The sequence below is a fragment of the Bombyx mori genome, chromosome 6, assembly GCF_030269925.1.
Source record: "Bombyx mori chromosome 6, ASM3026992v2".
Lineage (NCBI taxonomy): Eukaryota > Metazoa > Arthropoda > Insecta > Lepidoptera > Bombycidae > Bombyx > Bombyx mori.
The window spans coordinates 6,975,716-6,995,581 of NC_085112.1; the positions used below are offsets into that span (position 1 = coordinate 6,975,716).

Consider the following 19,866-nt stretch of genomic DNA (forward strand, 5'->3'; position numbering starts at 1 on the left):
GAAGTTGTGTGAATGGTTTTATTTTGTCTATTTAGTGTTTCATCAGGTTTCAATGTGTAATAACGGTGGTTTATGAACTGTTTAATATCTGTGAAATTGCACAAATGTGGGATAATGGAACAAAGCCTCTGGACGTAGCTTCTCGGGATCCTCTAAAAAGTCCACTGAAAAAATCTCAGTAAATGACTACACCATTTTACTGAGATTATATTTCATCTCATTTCATTTAATTTCATTCCAATTGATTATACTCTCAAACTAATTATTTTCATTTCATTTCATTCACTTCATATTATCATTTTTCATAAAAATAAGAATATAAATTAAAATAAAACATGACCTAAAAGTCTTAGTTACCAGGTCATAAAATCCCATAAATAAAAACGATTTTCATAGACAGTACATACACATATTAATTCATATTTGAGTTTTGAGACCTATCGGCATTTTCATTATTCATTAAATCGATTACCTATGTACCGTACATAAGTAACCACTCCTTCGTATTATTGAATCTCCAGAGTAATTACATTTTTTTTTAATGATATTCTGCGATTTCATACCTTATTAAAACCTGAAATAGCAATACACTTTTTCTTAATCGGCCAATGCGCGCCGACCGTTAGTGTTCGTCGAAAATACAATACAAACATTTCTATTTAGTCAGATAAAACATAAGGAAATTGATTTGTTGACTATTCGTAAAATGTTTCCCTTAAAGTAATCTAAAGTAATTGCTAAAATCTTCAAAGTTGTAAAAATGGAACCCATAGATCTAGAAACAAAAAAATGTTGTCCCAATTGCAGCCAACCTTATCAATTTCAAAGTAAGTACATAACAAATTTAACCTAATCGCAATTAATTTTATTTAGTATTTACGAAAAAAAAATATTAATCAAATTCATAAAACTGAGTAAAGACGGTAATTAAAAAAAATACTATTATAAACTTCATTGATGTACTAGACACATTAAACATGACTCTAACTTCCACAGAAGTATATTTAATCAATGTTGATACACTACAGGTTTAGAATTGCCAATTTAACTTGTAACTATACTGAGACCTTAGAACTTATATCTCAAGGTGGGTGGTCCATTTACGTAGATGTCCATGGGCTCCAGTAACCACTTAACACCAGGTGGGCGGTGAGCTCGTCCACCCATCTAAGCAATAAAAAAAATTTAAAGACTAGGGTGTACATTCCTAAAGTTCAAGTAGGTATCACTATTCTTGTAATACAATGTATATGCAGCAGCCCCTGTCTTCTCAAGCCCACTAATTGAATTTGTCAACCGTATCTTGAAATTAAATTGCACTGAATGCTATACACAAATACAACAAAACATTTTCTTATATATTTTTTTTTACTAATATTACCAAAATTATTTATCTGCCTTTTTGATGAATTGTTCGAATTCTCTATACAGTTATGGCTACAACAGACTGAGGCACAGTTTTAGTAGTGAATTATTATTCACAGTAATAAATTTCTACATTAAACTTCAATAATAAAGTACTTAAATAATAGAGACTATTTAAAAAAACTATAATTAATGATTTTGAGTTATGATAACTATTGCTCTACCAGTATAATTAACTCATAGTAGCATTGTCTAAAATGCAACACTTCAAGTAAATTAGTTTTATATAATATATTTGATGTTTGAGAAACAATCAATGGATAATTAAGAGTTTAGACATTGACCATATTATATGTTATAAGTAATAGGCACAGTAATATTTAAAATATGTAACAATTTTAATATGAATGTGTTTTATGATAAATTTCAGTACTTTCAACTATATCAAAGATCAACTTACCATTGTTCCTGGAATGTGGTCACACTGTTTGTGAAAATTGTATTAGAAACATTGTCAAGTTTCACGAACCGATTGAATGCAGGATATGCCAGAAATGTATGGAAATTGATTCATCTGAATCATGTCTACTGGTTCAAGAGAAATTTAAGTTTTTCAAAAAGTTCCCAGTTAACTTCCAGATGCTAGGTGAACTTGCTTTTCAATTAATTCAGGTAAACAGCCTTTAAAACTTTTGTTATACATAACTCAAACACCGTTGATAAACTTATTAATAAAAATAATTTAAAAGGATTTTAAATTAACAATTTACGGTTTACAGATTCCTAGAAATTCCAAAAAAGATTCAAATGATGATGATTATTACATTGACCTCAAAACATTGATGAAAAGCACTGAAAATACCCAAGGTATAGCTTAGACCATGTGTAAAGGAAAAATCTTTCATTACATAAAACAAATTTTCTTTTCACTGCCATATAATCTTGAAAGTTGACTCACCTCCCAAATGTTGAGCGAAACGAAAGACACCACAGTGTTGGTGTCGCCCAAAACTATGAGACATGAGGTTGTAGTTTCAGTTGCATTTGAATTCCAGTCTTTCAAACCAGAACACTTTATTCTCTTTCACAGAACCGAAATACTTGGTGGTAAAATTAGACAAAAGTATTTGTTGTGTAACAGGTAAAATCCCTGATCTATTTGTATGCTCTTTGTAAGACGTAAAACTCCGAAATTTATACCGTTTTTTAGATAAATAAATCTTGTCAAGATCAACTTACACAACAAATATTATTAAAAAAACCACAAATGTTTGGTGTGTTTAATTACTGGTGGTAATGTGCATTACTACTATGGGTAGGTACCTCATAAATGTAAGCGTTTGTTTCTCGTAACGGGTGAAAAGAGAATGATAATCCAATACAATTGAGACTTCAATTTCATCTCTCAACATGGAGTGAGATAGAGTTTAATTACGATGTTATTGCGATCCCATTACTGGATACCTGATAAATGCTTTTATTCTAACTGTCAACACTGCAGGACCATGCTTGGAATGCAAAAAAATGTCATCTAAAATTTGCCATCAATGTGCAACTATCCTGTGTGAGGCGTGCTTCAACAAAAGTCATAAAAATTTTGCAATTTTTAAAAATCACATGCTTCAAAATATAGGTAAGTTTCGGAAAAATTATGCACGAACAAAAAAGTTTTACACCTAGGCAAACATAATGTTATAAGCATTCCCATCGTGCTTGCTTTAGGTTGAGGCAAGACAAAGTATCAAGTCCAAAGGACAATGCCCAAAAGTGGGCCAACTTTATGTCAAAACTATTTGTACTTGAAAAACTATGCCTTATTTTTTCACGTTGTTTAGTTTATGTATCAACATTTCTTACAACCTGGCATTGTTTTCCAAAAAAATAAATTAATTGATAACATCCCAAAACTATCCATGCCATAGTTTTTAAATTCGCCAATAGGCAAAGGGCTTAGCCCATACAGCCTTATAGCAAACCTATATGCTGCCAAAGGAAAGAGTTGTTTGTGACTTGAACAAAAAAAAAAAAAAAATTGCTAATGCTTATAATTCACAGGCTTCTTAGTTTATTTTTGTTCAATTCAATATTTATTGTAATAATAATTATTACTTAAAACCATGAATTATTTAATATTTTTAGATATTAATGATTCCATTAGTAAAAATATCAATGGCCTACCATTACTCTATTCTTATTATATATGATCAGAGAGTTTTGGCAGCAACCCGAGTGAAGCGTCACTTGAATTTTTATTTTAATGTTTTTTTAATAGTTTATTGTGTTATTTGTATTTGTAATATTGCGTATAAAAGGTCTGCGTAAGCTCATGCTCAGTCAATGTAGTATTCGTCGAGTTGACGTCCCAAAAAGCAATAAAAAGAGATACACCGGCTTTTTATTGACATAAAAAATATATAACTTCGACAGACTAGGCTGTATAGGCTACGCTCTTTGCCTGCTTATTGGTGAATTTAAAAACAACAACAACAATATCGTTGCCGGCTTCCGGATTTTAATTTCATTTTATTATTATTATGAGGATATAATAATAATAAAATGTACGTAAGGGCTTATTTCTAGCAACATTAACCACAATTAACTTATTTAATACTGTAAATAATTATGAGAGGGATTATTGATTTCGAAGAAAACAATTAACAACTTAATTTTAGCTGCAGAAAAAAACAGATTTCTCTTAAACCTGGGTGAGAATATAAAAATCGTTTTCTGAATATGAAACGATATTTCTTTGTCTATCAAATTAAGTTAAAACCATCATGACAGGACAACTTTTTTTAGGGGCCCAAACGCTCATAGAAAATGGGCATTGTCCTTTGAAATATAGCAAATTTAATTTAATTAAAATATTCTGTGACACTGACACAAATAAACCATAACAAACCGTAGTCGTCATAGCCTAAAGGATAAAACGTCCGATGCATTCGTGTCCAACGATGTACCGGTGTTCGAATTTTTTTTTTGTTGCCCTTGTAGTCAGACGAGCATACGGCCCACCGGATGGTGAGTGGTTACCATCGCCCATGGACATCAGCAATGCCAGGGGCAGAGCCAAGCCGCTGCCTACCGTTTAATACTCTCCACAAGCCTAATTTGAAGAAGGACATGTCATAGTCGAATTCCCGCAGGCGGGTACAATTTTTTCTAATGAAATACGTACTTAACAAATGTTCACGATTGACTTCGTCGGTGAAGGAATAACATCGTGTAATAAAAATCAAACCCGCAAAATTACAATTTGCGTAATTACTGGTAGGATCTCCTGTGAGTCTGCACGGGTAGGTACCACCACTATGGGCTCCAGTAACCACTTAACACCAGGTAGGCTGTGAGATCGTCCAAGTATCTAAGCAACAAAAAATAAATAAATAAAAATTCTTGCTAATCTCATGTTTAAGACTTATATTTATCACTAACAAACTTACTGGATTTTAGAATCAATCTTAACAACAAACTGCTGCAATCTCCACAACGACAAACAACTTGATTACTACTGCAATGAATGCTCCAAACCAATATGCATAGATTGCTTGATGGTTGGCGGTGAAAAATCATGCAAAAATCATAACACTACATCCAAACAGGAAGTTGTAAGAACAATATCAGTATTTGTTATTCGTGTGATTACATTGAATGCAACATTATTAAATCATGTTCGATTTATTTATTCTTTCAGAATGATAAGTTTATTGAGGAACTGGGTAACATTGCACCTAAGTTATATGAAACATTTAAACGACTCACAAAAACTGCTGTTGTGAGTATAAACTAATTACATTCATATTGGTATTCATATACATATTTAAAAGTCGTACTCAATAATATCTTGGTATGAGAGCTCTGTATTTTTGTTGTATTCCAATAAATATATAACTGTTATTTTTCAGGACATTGGAAACATACTCTACCACATTGAGAATGAAAACGAAGCAAATGAGTTAACACGAGCTTATTCCACAACAGAACAGCATTTTTCTAAACTGTGCTACGCAGTCCAGAAACACAAACAAGAGAATCTTGATATCATCAACAAATTAAAGTGCTCAGAAAAGGATTCACTAATGCAAGCTAAGACTGTCATCGCAACAGCAATAGAAAAAGCCAACAAAGTCTTGAATATGATTAATTTAACATCAGATCCGAAAAAACTTAAACATGTATGTCACATAATTAGATAATTTATATCTTAAAATTTATTAATTATTTTTAGCTTAAAATAATATTAACTCATAATTACAATAATTCTCTATTGCAGATGAATCTCTCTGTTATTTTTAATGAAGCCAAAGAAATAACTGAAGCCCCTTGGTACTTATCTCGGAGCGAAATTGGCAAAGAGCCATTGAAGTATGTTTAAATAAAATAATTCATTAAGTTCGCTTTTCTATAGCTGTATTCTATTATTTTTGTGTGTGAGCTATTCATTTATTAATGTTGTTATAATGTATGTATATACTAATGTGTTATTATTATCAATCTTACTCTATCTTAAGAAGTAACAGATTAAATTTACCGTTTCTTAATATTAATGTGCTGGTTGTGGTTGTAGTACTTTTTATTATTACCAATCTTAATACGGTTAATGCTTTTTCTACCTAGAGCTGTAGTGGATGAAGAGTTATGTGCTTTGGTTAATGACTTCCTACATCTGGACGGGAATGCAGAATTTGTTTATAAACTGCAACGCACTCAAGATCTCGGCGACAATATAGAAATACCACCGCCGCCTGATGCACCTGTGTTCCCACCAGAACTGCCTAAAGGTTTAATATCATTCATTGCTTAGAACACCAGCCACACTTTGCGGTGAAGTGTCTGTATCGTTGCGTACGTAAAATACACTATATAATTACACACGATAGTTGAATTCATGAACTACGCAATTAGGTAAATTGCCAAAAACCGCGAGCACTTAAACAATTCAACATATTTTGCATTTGACATTTTAGGCAGCAGCTTGGCTCAGCCCCTGGCATTGCTTACTTCCATAGACGAGGGTAACCATTCACCAACAAATGGTCATATGCTCGTTTGCTAACAAGGACAATAAAAAAAAAATCTTATGAATATTCTATCAAAATACACAGCTTCAATGTCGCAATTTCACTGAGAACACACAATCAACTTGCGAGTTTTCATTGTGCCTTATAATGTGGTTATATAGAATACTAGCTGTACCCGTCCGCTTCGCTGGGCATTTAAAATTAACATTATTATTTCTCACACCCTTCAATGATTCTCATCATTAACGCCCCCGCAACTGGTGTAGGGAGTACAACACTCATATAAATATTAGTCTATCCATTAAGTACATATATTTTCTACATGGATACCAAGTTTCAAATCAATCAGATGCACGGTTCAGTAGTTATAACGGAACATCCATAAAACCACTGTAGATTTATATATTAGTATAGATTATCATTGCTAGCTTGACGCTGGCATAACCCTTTAAGGTTACCAGGTAGAAAAAAAGCTTTATTATATATCCACAAAGCAGCCATGTGACGGTATGCTTTGCTCGTCTTTTAGTCTTTAATCTCTGTTGCACAAGAGTTACTCTATCCTCGTATTGTCAATGTATAATGTATATCTACATAAAATATGTATATAATGGCAGCATAATTCAAAATTAAAACGACACTCGCATGTTACTTGATATTAATTAAAATGTTTGATCCTGATAGATTTCATGAATCTGTTAATTTGTTTGATATATTATAGATGTTCGCGAACAAAACAAAGCTGTCACTGAAAGAGAGAAAGATAACCAAAGAACTTCAGGATTTTTTAAGCTTGCCCCCAAGTACCGTAATAAAAGCAATTCAGTAACTTCACTGAACTCTAACAGCAGTGATTCTTCTCATCAAAGCCTCTTCAATTACGGTAGGTAAAAAGCGAAGACACATCATATTTTGTAAAATTCATTAATATTTGAAATGCAATTTGTTATTTTAGCTGATCTCTACAAACCCATGCAGCCTGTATCACCATTTGTTGAAAGCCAACATCCAAAACAGCTTCGAGAAGGTGAATATACTGACCCAGCAATATATCCCATAGCTATAGTCTATCTATTTCATTTTATTTTTATTTTATTTATTGGATACCAGCATGTTATACGTCAGCACAGAACATTACAGGTATCATATACATTGATTTACCACTAAATGCTAACACAATTACAGGTACCGAGTGCATGCATTGATAAAAGAAAGCGGTTCGTTGTATAAAAAAAACTATATATAACATTACATGATAATCTTACATTATTACACATTTACTACCAATACGCTATTACTTAATTGAAAAAGCTCATTGAGCAAGGTTGTAGGCTTCTCGTCTAAAATTGTCAACATTGCTAGCAAAAATCTTATCTAATGTGGATACTATATTAATTAATTTTAATACATTAAATAAATTTCGCTGTTATACTAGATAAATCAGCAAATAACTATTCCTCCTTGACTTAGTATGCTAAGTAAACAAAAAAGGAGCACACATTAGTCAAGTATTGTTTTTAAATTGAATTGAAAAAATGGATGTCGAAATTCTTATTTTTCGATACTTCAGGAACACAAGAACTTATCTACATAACGCATATAGTAGATCCGCATAATTTCTACGTTCAACGAGTGTGCCAACAAGCGATGGTAAAGGAAATGTTACGCGAGTTTCGTAACGCTAAGTCTTTGCCGAAACCGTCTCTAAATCATGTGGCAGAAGGTGAGCAACAATAATTATTTCTTAAAAATGGTCTTAAATTGCGATGCTGATGTAAGACAGCCTAGAATCCTACACGTCATTTCAGATCCTCCCGATCTATTATCGGTGCTTTTAGGTACCCCAAGCACCGGTCACCGTTCTCGCTGAACCCGTTGCTTGCGACGAAGGGTTCGGCGAGTAAACGAACCCACAGGCACAGCCCACTGAGTTTCTCGCCGGATCTTCTCAGTGGGTCGCGTTTCCGATCCGCTGGTAGATTCTGTGAGCACTACTCCTGCTAGGGCTATTGTTAGCAACGTCCTCAGGTTAGAGCCCCGTGAGCTTACCCACTTGTTTGGTGAATCTAGATCTCATGACCCCTCGAGGTCACTAGAATAGGTAGAAAAAAAGCAATAATAGTACATTTATCGAATTCTGTCTTGATTGTTTGAATTTTACTTCCTAAGCTTACAGAGATAGCGCCATTCAATTATTTGTATGTTACACCACGTGTATTGTAAGTAAATGTTACATTTTCGATCTATTAATCTTTAGTTTTGAACAGTGGCAATTTTACATTAGGTGCACGCTACACACTAATGTTATTTAATTTCATATTTCAGGAAAACTTTACTTGGCGTTCAACGAGGCTGATAAAATGTGGCAAAGATGTCGCGTCATCAGTATAGACAAGCGACATATGGAGAACCCGGTCTTTCACGTGTTCTGTATTGATTTCGGGAGCACGGAATCTGTTAAAATAGATAAGTATGTGTTTACGAGATTGAAGCATCGTTAATATAATTATAGTTAATTATTTGTGTAGATAAGTTGTACAACAGGTATATTTTTATTTCTTGTTTAAATATTTTTTGTCCACTTTTTTTATTTTATTTTTATTGCTTAGGTGGGTGGAAGAGCTCATAGCCGACCTGGTGTTAAGTGGTTACTGGAGCCCATAGACATCTACAACGTAAATGCGCCACCCACCTTGAGATATAAATTCTAAGATCTCAGTATAGTTACAACGGCTGCCCTACCCTTCAGACCGAAACGCATTACTGCTTCACGGCAGAAATAAGCAGGGTGGTGGTACCTACCCGCGCGGACTCATAAGAGCTCCTGTCACCAGTAATTACGCAAATTATATCTTTGGTTTTAAATTATCATTATTTTACATTGCTTGTTAGATGAAAGAAACTCATGGGGTAAAATATAAAATAAATAAATAAAATAAGTTATATAATAAAATAACGTTAAGAGGTTCTCGGAGCCCAAAAACGCAATTACCACCGGTCGAGATGCGACGTGCGGTCGAAATCCCAATTGTATTGTACAAAGGCTATCTCATCCTTGAAACCAAAATTCAAAATAGCTAAGACTATGAGTACAATCTCTGGGTAAAATTAATATGAATCTCTTTTCTGGCAGATTAAGACTTCTTCCACCAGCAAGAGTTCAATCGCCGTATCCACTGGCCATCAATTGTTCCATTAGTAACTGTGAACCCAAGACAGGTGCTTGGACCAACCATGATGCTTATCTGATCCAACACATTGTTGATAAGTAAGTCTGTGTGTTTTCAGAACCAATCAGTATGCAATCAATCGGTAGGCAGCGGCTTGGCTCTGCCCCTGGCATTGCTGAAGTCCATGGGCGACGGTAACCACTAACCATCAGGTGGGCCGTATGCTCGTCTGCTTACAGGGGCAATCAATTAAAATAAAAAAAATGCCTTTAGGGCTATTCTGGCTTTGCTTTGGTTGATGGGCGAGCTCACGAGCCTCAGATTGAAAGGATTTCCTAACAGGTGCCCTAAGCAAGAGCAAGTGCTTCGCTTAATCTACCACTGGATCGCAACCCACTATCCTGCGAGAAGCTAAGTGGGTTGTGTCCGTGGTTGCAATTTTGAACCTTTTGTAATTCTCTGCACGCAGTAAACAAGCAGTTATTCACATTCGTCGTGTTTGCTCAACTTCGAACTATACAGTTAAATTGGAGTGTGACGTCACAACATTCGAACATGGCGTCAGTATTGCGCACGCACTTGTATTCCACGACCGCGCTCGTATGCCAAATCCGAAATTACCGGTAAGAATATTTTTAAAACTAGCTTTGGCATAGTGCTAAATTTTACCCCCACTTCATTTACGTAGAAAGTGAAAATATTTTTAAATTATAGAATGTTAAGGAGCTATTTAAACCCCTATTTTGAAACATCCTTTATTGGTGCTCCACTTGTATTGGTCTTACCGTGATGTTATATAGCCTATAGCCTTCCTCAATAAATGGGTTATTTAAACACTGAAAGAATTTTTCAAATCGGACCACCAGTAGTTCCTGAGATTAGCACATTCAAACAAAACTCTTCAGCTTTATAATATTAGTATAGATATTTAATTAAGAATTTGATCAAAAATTTAGTTTTACAGTTAGAAGTTCACAGCGGACGCAATGTTTAAAAATAATAATGATTTGTGCTATTGTTAAATATAAAAAAAAAATTAGTTTCTAACTCTGACAATTTTATTTCTTTAGTACTTGCCTGTGGCCCAAGAAAACCCAAAACTCTTCATCAGCAACAATGATTTTAAATATAAAGCTATCGAAGAAGTAACCATTACGCATACCGTAAATCCAGACAAATTTTTCGTTAGAAAGGTATGTATCCGTTTTTAAAACTTTACTCTATATATAGCTGTTTATATAAAACTACGTAGCTGTTTGTATTCAGTGGAAATGATAACATGTCTCTCTCGTATAGTTCGAAACTGACGTATGGTTAAAACCATATATAATAATATTGAAGGGACCACATAACTTCGGAGGTTATGTTCGATATAAGCAATATGCATTTGTCATTATGTATATTTATAATTTTAAATATGTAAGCTTATGAATTCGTTCCAAATAAAATGTTAAAATAAAGAAATTGAAATGTTTATTCTGAAACAACTTTTACTGAACTTGTAAAAAACAGTACTTATTTTTTAAAGTAACTGGCCATTTTGGACTCAAAAGAGATTTTCATTATCATCATTCTTATATACTATCAGCATTAAGCTCTTCGTTAAAAGCAAGAGATTTTTGTAGATGTGTTACAGCATTATTAGCTTAGCATTGTGTTGTTGGTTGTAACTGCGCTTGATGGAATTCGTTTTCTTTGTCAATGTTACGATTATTGCTTTTAGCTTCTGCAAGAATCTCTTCCTCTGTATCTAAGGCGCACAGCAACATTCATATATTCCAATAAATTCCTCAAATTCTAATCAGTGGTCTGTCGTAGGAGATATGTGTAACTGAGCAGACGATAATGACAACGTGTCATTATCGTTTGTAGAAGATTGCTATTATTTAATAGCAAACCTTATCAAATCAACCTTTTGTTCATGCTGTCATAATAAAAAACAAGGTGATTGAAAAAATACAGAAATATGTTTAAAATTTTCATAAATTATACAATCGTAGCGTCATCTTCAAAAAACGTACGAGAATCTGTGCGAAGAAATGGATCAGGAGTATTGCGCGAACATAACTACTGAAACAATTTATTTGCCTGAAATTGGTAAGCAAGCCTGTATATTGTATATATTATAGCACAAATTAAGGGCCGTGATCGCCTGCAAAGTGAACTTACCAAAGTATAAAATGATATACGATGATATAATATCTATCGTCACTTTAGTGCGTTGCTGAATCTTTTCCAAACTTCGATATTTTTCCATTCTTTTTTTATAATTCATACATAGAATAAAAATAATATTTTAATTTTAATTCTCAGCAGCCCTTACTGGGTCGTGATCGTGAATGAATCCCGTACTCACGGATTTTATACAAATACCAGTATTTATAGTAATTTTGTTGCCGATTAAATTTGATTTACGGCAATCGAACAATATGCGTACAGTAGAATGGGGGGGAATAAGTAGAATAGGGATAAATCTGGGATGTCACATTACTTTTGTTGGATTGTTAGAGATTTAACTTTGTTGCATTGAAAATAACTTTTATTTAGTGTTTTAGAACATTATATAGTTTAATTTAGTCATCAAAGTTTTGTAACTCGTTAAAGATATTAAAAAGTTAGGTATCTACCTAACAACTAAATAGTGCCAGCCCTATCGAAAAACTCTATTGTCCCCATACGTAACCTAATTCATCTCAAAGCCAAGGTGAATCGGATCAAGCTAGTTTTTTCAGTTTTTATGTATGTTTTGTAATGAACTATGTATAATAACGCATCGTATATAAAAATTTAAGTCTCTGGAACCATTATGATCTCTGTTTTATTATTGTAACTACAAAAAAAACGATAAAAATCAATGTCAATCTCAAAAAAGGTGTCCCGATTCCCCCCTTTTTACGGTAGTAAGTTTTTGTTTTTTTTTATTGCTTAGATGGATGGACGAGCTCACAGCCCACCTGATCTTAAGTGGTTACTGGAGCCCATAGACATCTACAACGTAAATGCGCCACCCACCTTGAGATATAAATTCAAAGGTCTCAGTATAGTTACAACGGCTGCCCCACCCTTCAAACCGAAACGCATTACTGCTTCACGGCAGAAATAGGCAGGGCGGTGGTACCTACCCGTGCGGATTCATAAGAGGTCCTACGATCAGTTGTGGCCGGGATAGCTCGTTATTGTATTGCGGTGTACAGGGATGGCGTGCGCGGTGCAGACGGAGCGCGGCGGGTGGGCGCGCGGCGTGGTGCGCGAGACGCCGGGGCGCGGGCGCGTGCGCGTGTGGCTGGCGGACTGCGGGCGCACGCACGTGCTGCATTACTCCGCGCTGCGGTACCTGCGCGACAAGTTCACTAAAGCGGCCGCTCTAGTTAGTTTCAAATCTAATATTGGTTTTTACTTAAAATTTGGGTGTTTAACATACGTACTTGATATTGTTACGCGCTGGGATTCGGGATAAATAAAATGTTATCAAAGTACAACTTAAAAACTGTATTCAATACTTAAAACACTTAAACACTTCACAAACACTCAACAAACACTTTAAAACTCTCAATTCGCTTGTTCCGCTTCGCTTCAGGTTATCCGTTCGCTGTTTCGCTTCGAGTAGTTCCGATTACTGACTGACTGCGTGCCATCTCTACAACGCTTTTATAGCCGATACCTCATCCCTAGAATTATCGAGAATATTCTACACATCTCTAGTTGTAGTTTCCGCTATCTGACAATAAAGGGCGTTGTCATTCTCGAGAATTCGGGATCCTTCGATATTCGTTTGACTATTCGGCGATAGATGGCGTTACTCTTACCGGCGTAACAATATGATAGCAGTTAAAATTGCTAAAACTTTCTAAACACATTAAAGTTCCATAAAAATCTTTATACGCAATGATTTGCTAGGGACTCCAAAACAAAAACGCCCTATTATAGCACGTAAAGTTACAATTTTGCAGAAAAGTAATGTAATTCTGCCATTAAAATAAGGGGTGTCCTGATTTTATGTTGTTCCATGTAACAGTGACTTGTCTATTTTGCCTCCGATCGCTTGATTCGCTTAGGCTCCTAGCGTAGAACTCACATGACTTCTGTCCCCCACTTACCTCACGCACTACTTTTGCCATCTCACAGTCATTGATCTTACCTGCCGCTACCGGAGCAGAATTCATCCGAAACGTTTTTTTTTATAAACACACGGACGATGAAAAAGTATGCATGTATATTGATATTCGGCAGGCGATTGTATGCAGCAGAGATGGGAATGTGGCGATGGATGTGTGGAGTAACGAGAATGGATAGAATACGGAATGAATATGTTAGAGGAAGTCTCAAAGTGGCATCTGTGACAGAGAAGCTGAAGTGCGCGTTTGGGATGGTATGGACATGACATGTGATGAGTCGAAAGAAAATGAGGTTGGTAAGAGAATGTTAACTATGAATGTGGAAGGACATAGAGGAGAATGATAGAGGTAGACCTAAGAAGAAATGGATGGATTGCGTGCAAGACGATATGGGTAAGAAGGGGGTGGGCGAAGAAATGGTATATGATAGAAGAGTACCGACTCCAGGTGACTGGGAGAAAAAGGGCAGGATAATGATGTATATTGATATTCGGCACATTATCATTAAAATTGTAATTTGTAAATTGAATGCTGGCTTTCGCTTGTTACCATTAATATATCGATATTTCGACAGGCGACTGAATGTCATTTAGCTGGCGTTACTCCGCTGCACAAAAAATGGAACACCGGCTCCGTGGCTCTGCTACAAAAATATGAGGATACATGGCTCGAGTTGCACGTACAAGATAATCGCAGTAAAGGTTCAATCGGTGTTACCTTATTCGACAAATCCGATCCTGACGATGTTGTCTGCATCAACAATTTAATGATTAAATACAAATTCGCCATTTCATTCGGGTAAGTGGAGGTTGCGGTGTGCTATTTTAGAACTTTTAACTAGAAATGCACAGGACATTTAATAAATGTGATATATATTTTTATATGCATAAATCTTAGTATTTATTATATTAAGATTTGTTTTTCGTTTCTTGGTAAGAGCACAAAACAGAGTACAGAAGTAAAGTTCATATAAGCACTTAATTTGTATTTGTAATAATTCACTATTTAAATAAAATTAACTGAACGAACGTTTCTGGCACCATTTTTGTATGAAAAAGGTGACAAATACTTGCAGTCAGTGGTGCTCGGGTATAACTTCCACAGTGGTCCGACATTTTGTATCGAGGAGCAATGTATGTCTTGCTCGGATGCGTTTTAATAAAGCTTCACTTCTGTACTCTCAGTACCCTGTTAGGGTCAAGATTGGAATGAAACTTTTACAAAAGACTTAACCGATCAATTAAATGTGAAAAAGTGCTGTATTCTATTACATAACTAACAGATATTAATTACTAAACTAAATTTTCAATAAAATTTTAGATTATTTAAATTCAATACTAATGAAGCGGTAGAAGAACAAGTGATCACAAATAAAAATCCACTTGACGTGCAGCGTCCAAAGACAAAGCCACAAACAGAAAACATTAAAATCTTAAAAAGACAATGTTCCGTACAAGAAAAAGAAGAAGATTTGGAAGCGAAAGACAAAGGACCACTTCGATTAGAAGCGAAACTGTTATATTATAAATCGCCCTCCCTCATTTACGTGTCTCTGATACATCAGCAGAAGGCGTTCAACAAACTGTTTGAAAACATTCAAAAGTTTTATTCGAACAATAAATACCAAACTAAAGCTAAAGATTGGAACGTGGGCGACAGGTGTTGCACGCTTTGCATTCAGTCGCAAACATGGCGACGCGCTGTCATACTTGAAATCGAAGGTGAAAACGTCAAAGTGTTCTATTCGGACTTCGCGTGCACGGAAACAGTGCCGATTTGCAGTTTACGTGAACTAACAAGCGAGTTTGCCTCAATAGGAGATGCTGCGATCAAGTGCCATCTGTGTGGCGTTATCCCGGCTGTGGGAGACGAATGGCCTTCGCTTACCAAAGAGTATCTTGGCGATCTTCTGGAAGCGTATCAACGCATTTTTATTACTAAACTAGGCAACTTCAAGGACAAAAGTATGCCTGTTGAAATCTGGGTCTATCACACGACACAAGGAGGAGCTTTAGAGCCCAATCAATCTGAGTGGCGGTGTTTAAATAATAAGATTATTGACCAAGGATTAGCCATTCCAGATAAAACGCGAACGGTAATTTTTTTCTCACGCTTTATTAGACATCATCTTGCCAGTTTCTCTAAAAGGATATCAATAATTAGATTTAGAAAGAAAAAAATATAGACGTAAAAACGCCTTTAAGCGTACCAATACCATGAACCGCACAAATTACATTATGATTGAAGTTTATTAATATCCCCATAACTTTCACTTGAAGCCCTATTTATATTAGAATATGATCTTTTAGCAAAATTACTTGTATATAGATTTTATAAATTATTATATTTAAAATGTGTTGTCTACGCTGTATAAAATATGTCGACAGTGTACTAACGTGGAGTTACTTTAACATTATGACGCCACAAACAAGACTAGAATCATGGCGAATTTTGAATAAAGTAAACATTCAAAGAATTTAGTCACTAAAAAAATACGAATTATTTTAAACTTTCCCGGCTATCTCCATTATAAAAATTATTATTCTCATCACGATTTTTGTATTTCATTACTTTGACTCATTCCGCAATCGATTCATAGCGCTTACAATAGCCTCTTAATATCGGGAACTCATTAAATGTAAAACACAAAATGTTAACACTATTAAATTAATTAAATAATAAATTAAGGAAAAAGAACATCTTTGCGGCCACTAGGTACTCCAATTAAACAAGTTTAAAAAAACTTAAAAACTTCGACGAAATAAAGAAAACTAATTATAGCACTATTCTGACACATCCGTCTTATTTCAGGTATCAAACTCTGACAATTCTCAGAGCTTAGACGAAATCTTGGCAATCTTCAACATCAGTGGTTCAGTTCGTGAATGGCTTCAATTAGAACCCCAAGAAAGTTTTTCGGAACCCAAAAAATCGGCTGAATGCCGCTCCGAAACATCAACTCCTGTTGACCAAGATGACAATGTCACCGTTACTAACTCTTCTAAAGTAGTATTTATATCTGATTGGCTACCACCTGAACCGTTGCCAAGCCATGAATTTACTGCTATGCCCACGTATGTACCATGTTGTATTCCTTCAAACACCTGCACATTTATTAAATACAACTGTAGCTTAGATTATATATAGCTCTTTTTAACAAAGTATTTTTAAAATAGTTTATTTTGAATCACCATATAGAAGGATATGGTTAGGTTTCAATTCAGAAAGTTAAATTTTACCAAAAGTAATGATGACTAATGTGTTGCATATATATCATATCGAAATTTTTTTGGGTAAGATTGTATCTAAAATTTAAAATCTATAGTCTAAAGTTATAGAACTTTGAAATTTATAAAAATAACTATACGCGAATCCTGTAAAAGTGATTTCTGTGCAAAGTAAATTCCACGTAATGGTTTTGATGTCGAGATATGGAAGTCTACATTTACCACGTAGTAGTAGTACCAGTATATCGTTCTTTTCAATAAGTGCTCTGCTGCAACTCGTACTTCCAAATTCAGTCGTAGTATATTTAATAATATATATTACGAATAATTTATCGATCTTGGTGAAACCTGTGTTGACTGTTTTTCTTCAATTTTCAGATACATCGATAATGACGGTGTCATATATTTACACGATGTATCTCAAAACGATACATTGGAACTTATTCAAAAAGCTCTTGATGTCCGTTTTAAGAAGCCAGATCATAAAGCTAAATATGCAAAGTGGAGCATCGGGGAGCCTTGTATAGCTCTTTTTTTCTTAGATAATCGCTTCTATAGGGGAAAGGTTCTGGAAGTCAATGAAGATAGCTCAACGTGTCTAATACATTATATCGACTATGGAAATGAAGAAATATGTTCGTTTGAAAATCTTCGAAAAAACATTGCCCTTCATGAGATTCCTGTACAAGCCCACAAATGTTTTCTGCATGGCATTAAACCAGTTGACAAACACTGGGATAGGAATGCCCTTGACTACATACATAAGTCAATTGTTGAGAAAGAATGTTACGTTAAAGTATGCGGAGAACCCGTTGAAGGCGTGATTCCCGTTGATTTGAAATACAATAAACTATGGATCAACAGTCATTTAGTAGATTTTGAGATGGCGGAATACGTAGATGGCTCAAAAGCAGTAATAAAAAGATTTGCTCCAAGTAAATTAAATGAAGACGTCGGTGACATAATTTTGGTTGAATCCGATGGGAGCCCTGATTACATTATTGAAAAAGAACCAAATAGCCCTGACCTGCTGGCTACATCAAAAGATTCATATGATGCACTTCAAGGAAAAGATTGGAATATGCTGATGGAAGAAGAAGAGATCGACGAAGATATCATTATTACTTTCCCTAAAAACGAAATGGAAGAATTCAGATGTAATATTTCTTCTATTAACGATCCGAACATATTGGAACTTAGTATATTACACGATGATAAAACAACTTCGCAGTATAACCAATTATTTAGCTCGGTCCAGAGTGAAGGTGGTGACAGGCCACCATTAAATGGTATATACGAGAATAAAGCGTGTATCGCAATATTTCCAGAAGATAATTTGTGGTACCGAGCTTCTATACTACAATATAGTTCTACTCAAAATAGGATTAAAGTAAGGTTTGTAGATTACGGCAACATAGAAGTAATCTCCCCGGCAGATGTTAGAGAGATCAAAGATGAATGGGCAGAATTACCTCCTGTAACTATTTCGGCGAAATTATATAATGTTCAATTGAGTCCGGATGCAGAAATGAATTCGATTGTAAAAGTATACACTGATGTCTTATTAGATAAAGGTCCTTTTCATACTAAAATTATTGAATACGAAAACGACATTCCTTGCGTAGAATTACGAAATGATAATAATGTCTTGATAAACAAAATGCTTACAAAAAATACCGCATTCCTTGAGGCATCTGCCTTTAGCGACAACTAAGTTTATTTTATTTTTTTTATCAGAAGCTAGCTTTTTGTTATTTTTAGGGATAATTTTTATTCTCTACACATTCAAAAAAGTGTGATTTCATTTTCAAATAAAACAATCTTATAATACTTTGTTTATTTTTATTTCATTGTAGCATATATTTTTGTGATAAAGTCATTGGAACTCTGAAAAATTACAGCTCCTAATTAGTAAATTTTATGAATATTGACTAGGACCAGTCATTTACAAACTATATTAGTCTATACACCCGGAAGAAAGTTAGTAGGGCATTCAGAATTTATCAGGGCCCTTTTTTCTTTCAATTTCTTTGTTGAAATTCTATGACCAGCAACCGGACCTTTAAAGCAAAGTCTTGTTTCTTTTTATATTCTGTTCTATGAAAAATAATTAGAAGTTTATTAATTAGAGACTTTAATCAATTGCCATGAAATTAAATGAAACGAAATATAATGGGATGATATAAATCTCAGTAAAAGGGTACTTATTTCTGAGACTTTAAAAAAACCCAAGAAGTTATGTCTAGCGGTTTTGTTTCATTTTCATTTTATTTGTGCGCTTTCACAGTTCCTATACAGTTACTAAACCAAATGTTATTACACATTTAAATCTGAAGAAACACTAAATTAACAAAATAAAACAATTCACACAATTTCGCTGTAACTGTAAACAAAGTCACTTTCGACAAATACTAAAAATAAGAGGTATATATAATAACGAATAGTTATTACTTAGACAGTAGCCCGATCGGGCAACCTTATTGTTCACACGCGGAGGTAAACATTGCAAATCATGAGCATGAACGCCCCTCCGTCAGTCACCACAGCTACCGCCACTGGCCTCGATACTGGCGATAAGTGCGCGGAGCCCGTCATCGAGAACTTCATTACTACGGCTTTGAATGGGAATGCGTTTGCGCCTGTGCAGAAGGGAGAGCAGAGCGCGACTCGTTCATGCAACATAAGGCGGCATCTAAGCCCGAGCCAAACGGCGTCGGTTCGACAAATAAATTGTTGGCGAAGGTTGTAACTGCAGAAGGAGAATGGAAGTCTGAGGAACCGAACGAACACTGGGTTTTGGCACAGCGAAATAATCCATCGAGAAGACCCATCGAGCTATAGGCCTATCGCGATAACTTCCTTGCTTTGCAAGATGATGGAGCGTATAATAAATATACAACTCCTGAAATATCTTGAGAATCGCCAGCTGATCAGTGACCGACAGTATGGTTTCCGTCACGCTCACTCA

At 34.9% G+C, this 19,866-nt stretch overlaps 1 protein-coding gene across 2 annotated transcripts; it reads left to right on the plus strand.

Moving 5' to 3' along the window:
* Positions 1 to 379: 379 nt before the first annotated feature.
* On the plus strand, positions 380 to 18,728 carry LOC101743370 (RING finger protein 17). 2 transcript variants are annotated; one of them, XM_004930601.4, is made up of 22 exons: positions 380 to 827; positions 1,796 to 2,037; positions 2,145 to 2,232; positions 2,867 to 2,998; positions 4,819 to 4,973; positions 5,060 to 5,140; positions 5,271 to 5,540; positions 5,639 to 5,730; positions 5,983 to 6,146; positions 7,108 to 7,269; positions 7,342 to 7,413; positions 7,957 to 8,109; positions 8,712 to 8,856; positions 9,520 to 9,654; positions 10,026 to 10,179; positions 10,627 to 10,749; positions 11,557 to 11,653; positions 12,751 to 12,923; positions 14,246 to 14,469; positions 14,992 to 15,766; positions 16,483 to 16,745; positions 17,277 to 18,728. In XM_004930601.4, exons 1-22 carry the CDS (start codon positions 761 to 763, stop codon positions 18,610 to 18,612), a joined length of 5,103 nt encoding a protein of 1,700 aa, XP_004930658.2. In that variant the 5' UTR covers positions 380 to 760; the 3' UTR covers positions 18,613 to 18,728. The 2 variants fall into 2 exon arrangements, with proteins under 2 accessions (XP_004930658.2, XP_062525044.1); XM_062669060.1 differs by lacking the exons at positions 380 to 827; positions 1,796 to 2,037; positions 2,145 to 2,232; positions 2,867 to 2,998 and adding an exon at positions 3,916 to 4,070.
* Positions 18,729 to 19,866: the final 1,138 nt, after the last annotated feature.

Coding starts and splice junctions, on each gene's coding strand:
- LOC101743370 (XM_004930601.4), top strand. CDS start 761: ATGGAACCCATAGATCTAGAAACAAAAAAATGTTGTCCCAATTGCAGC. Junction 828..1,795: donor CCAACCTTATCAATTTCAAA/GTAAGTACATAA, acceptor GATAAATTTCAG/TACTTTCAACTATATCAAAG. Junction 2,999..4,818: donor TCACATGCTTCAAAATATAG/GTAAGTTTCGGA, acceptor ACTGGATTTTAG/AATCAATCTTAACAACAAAC.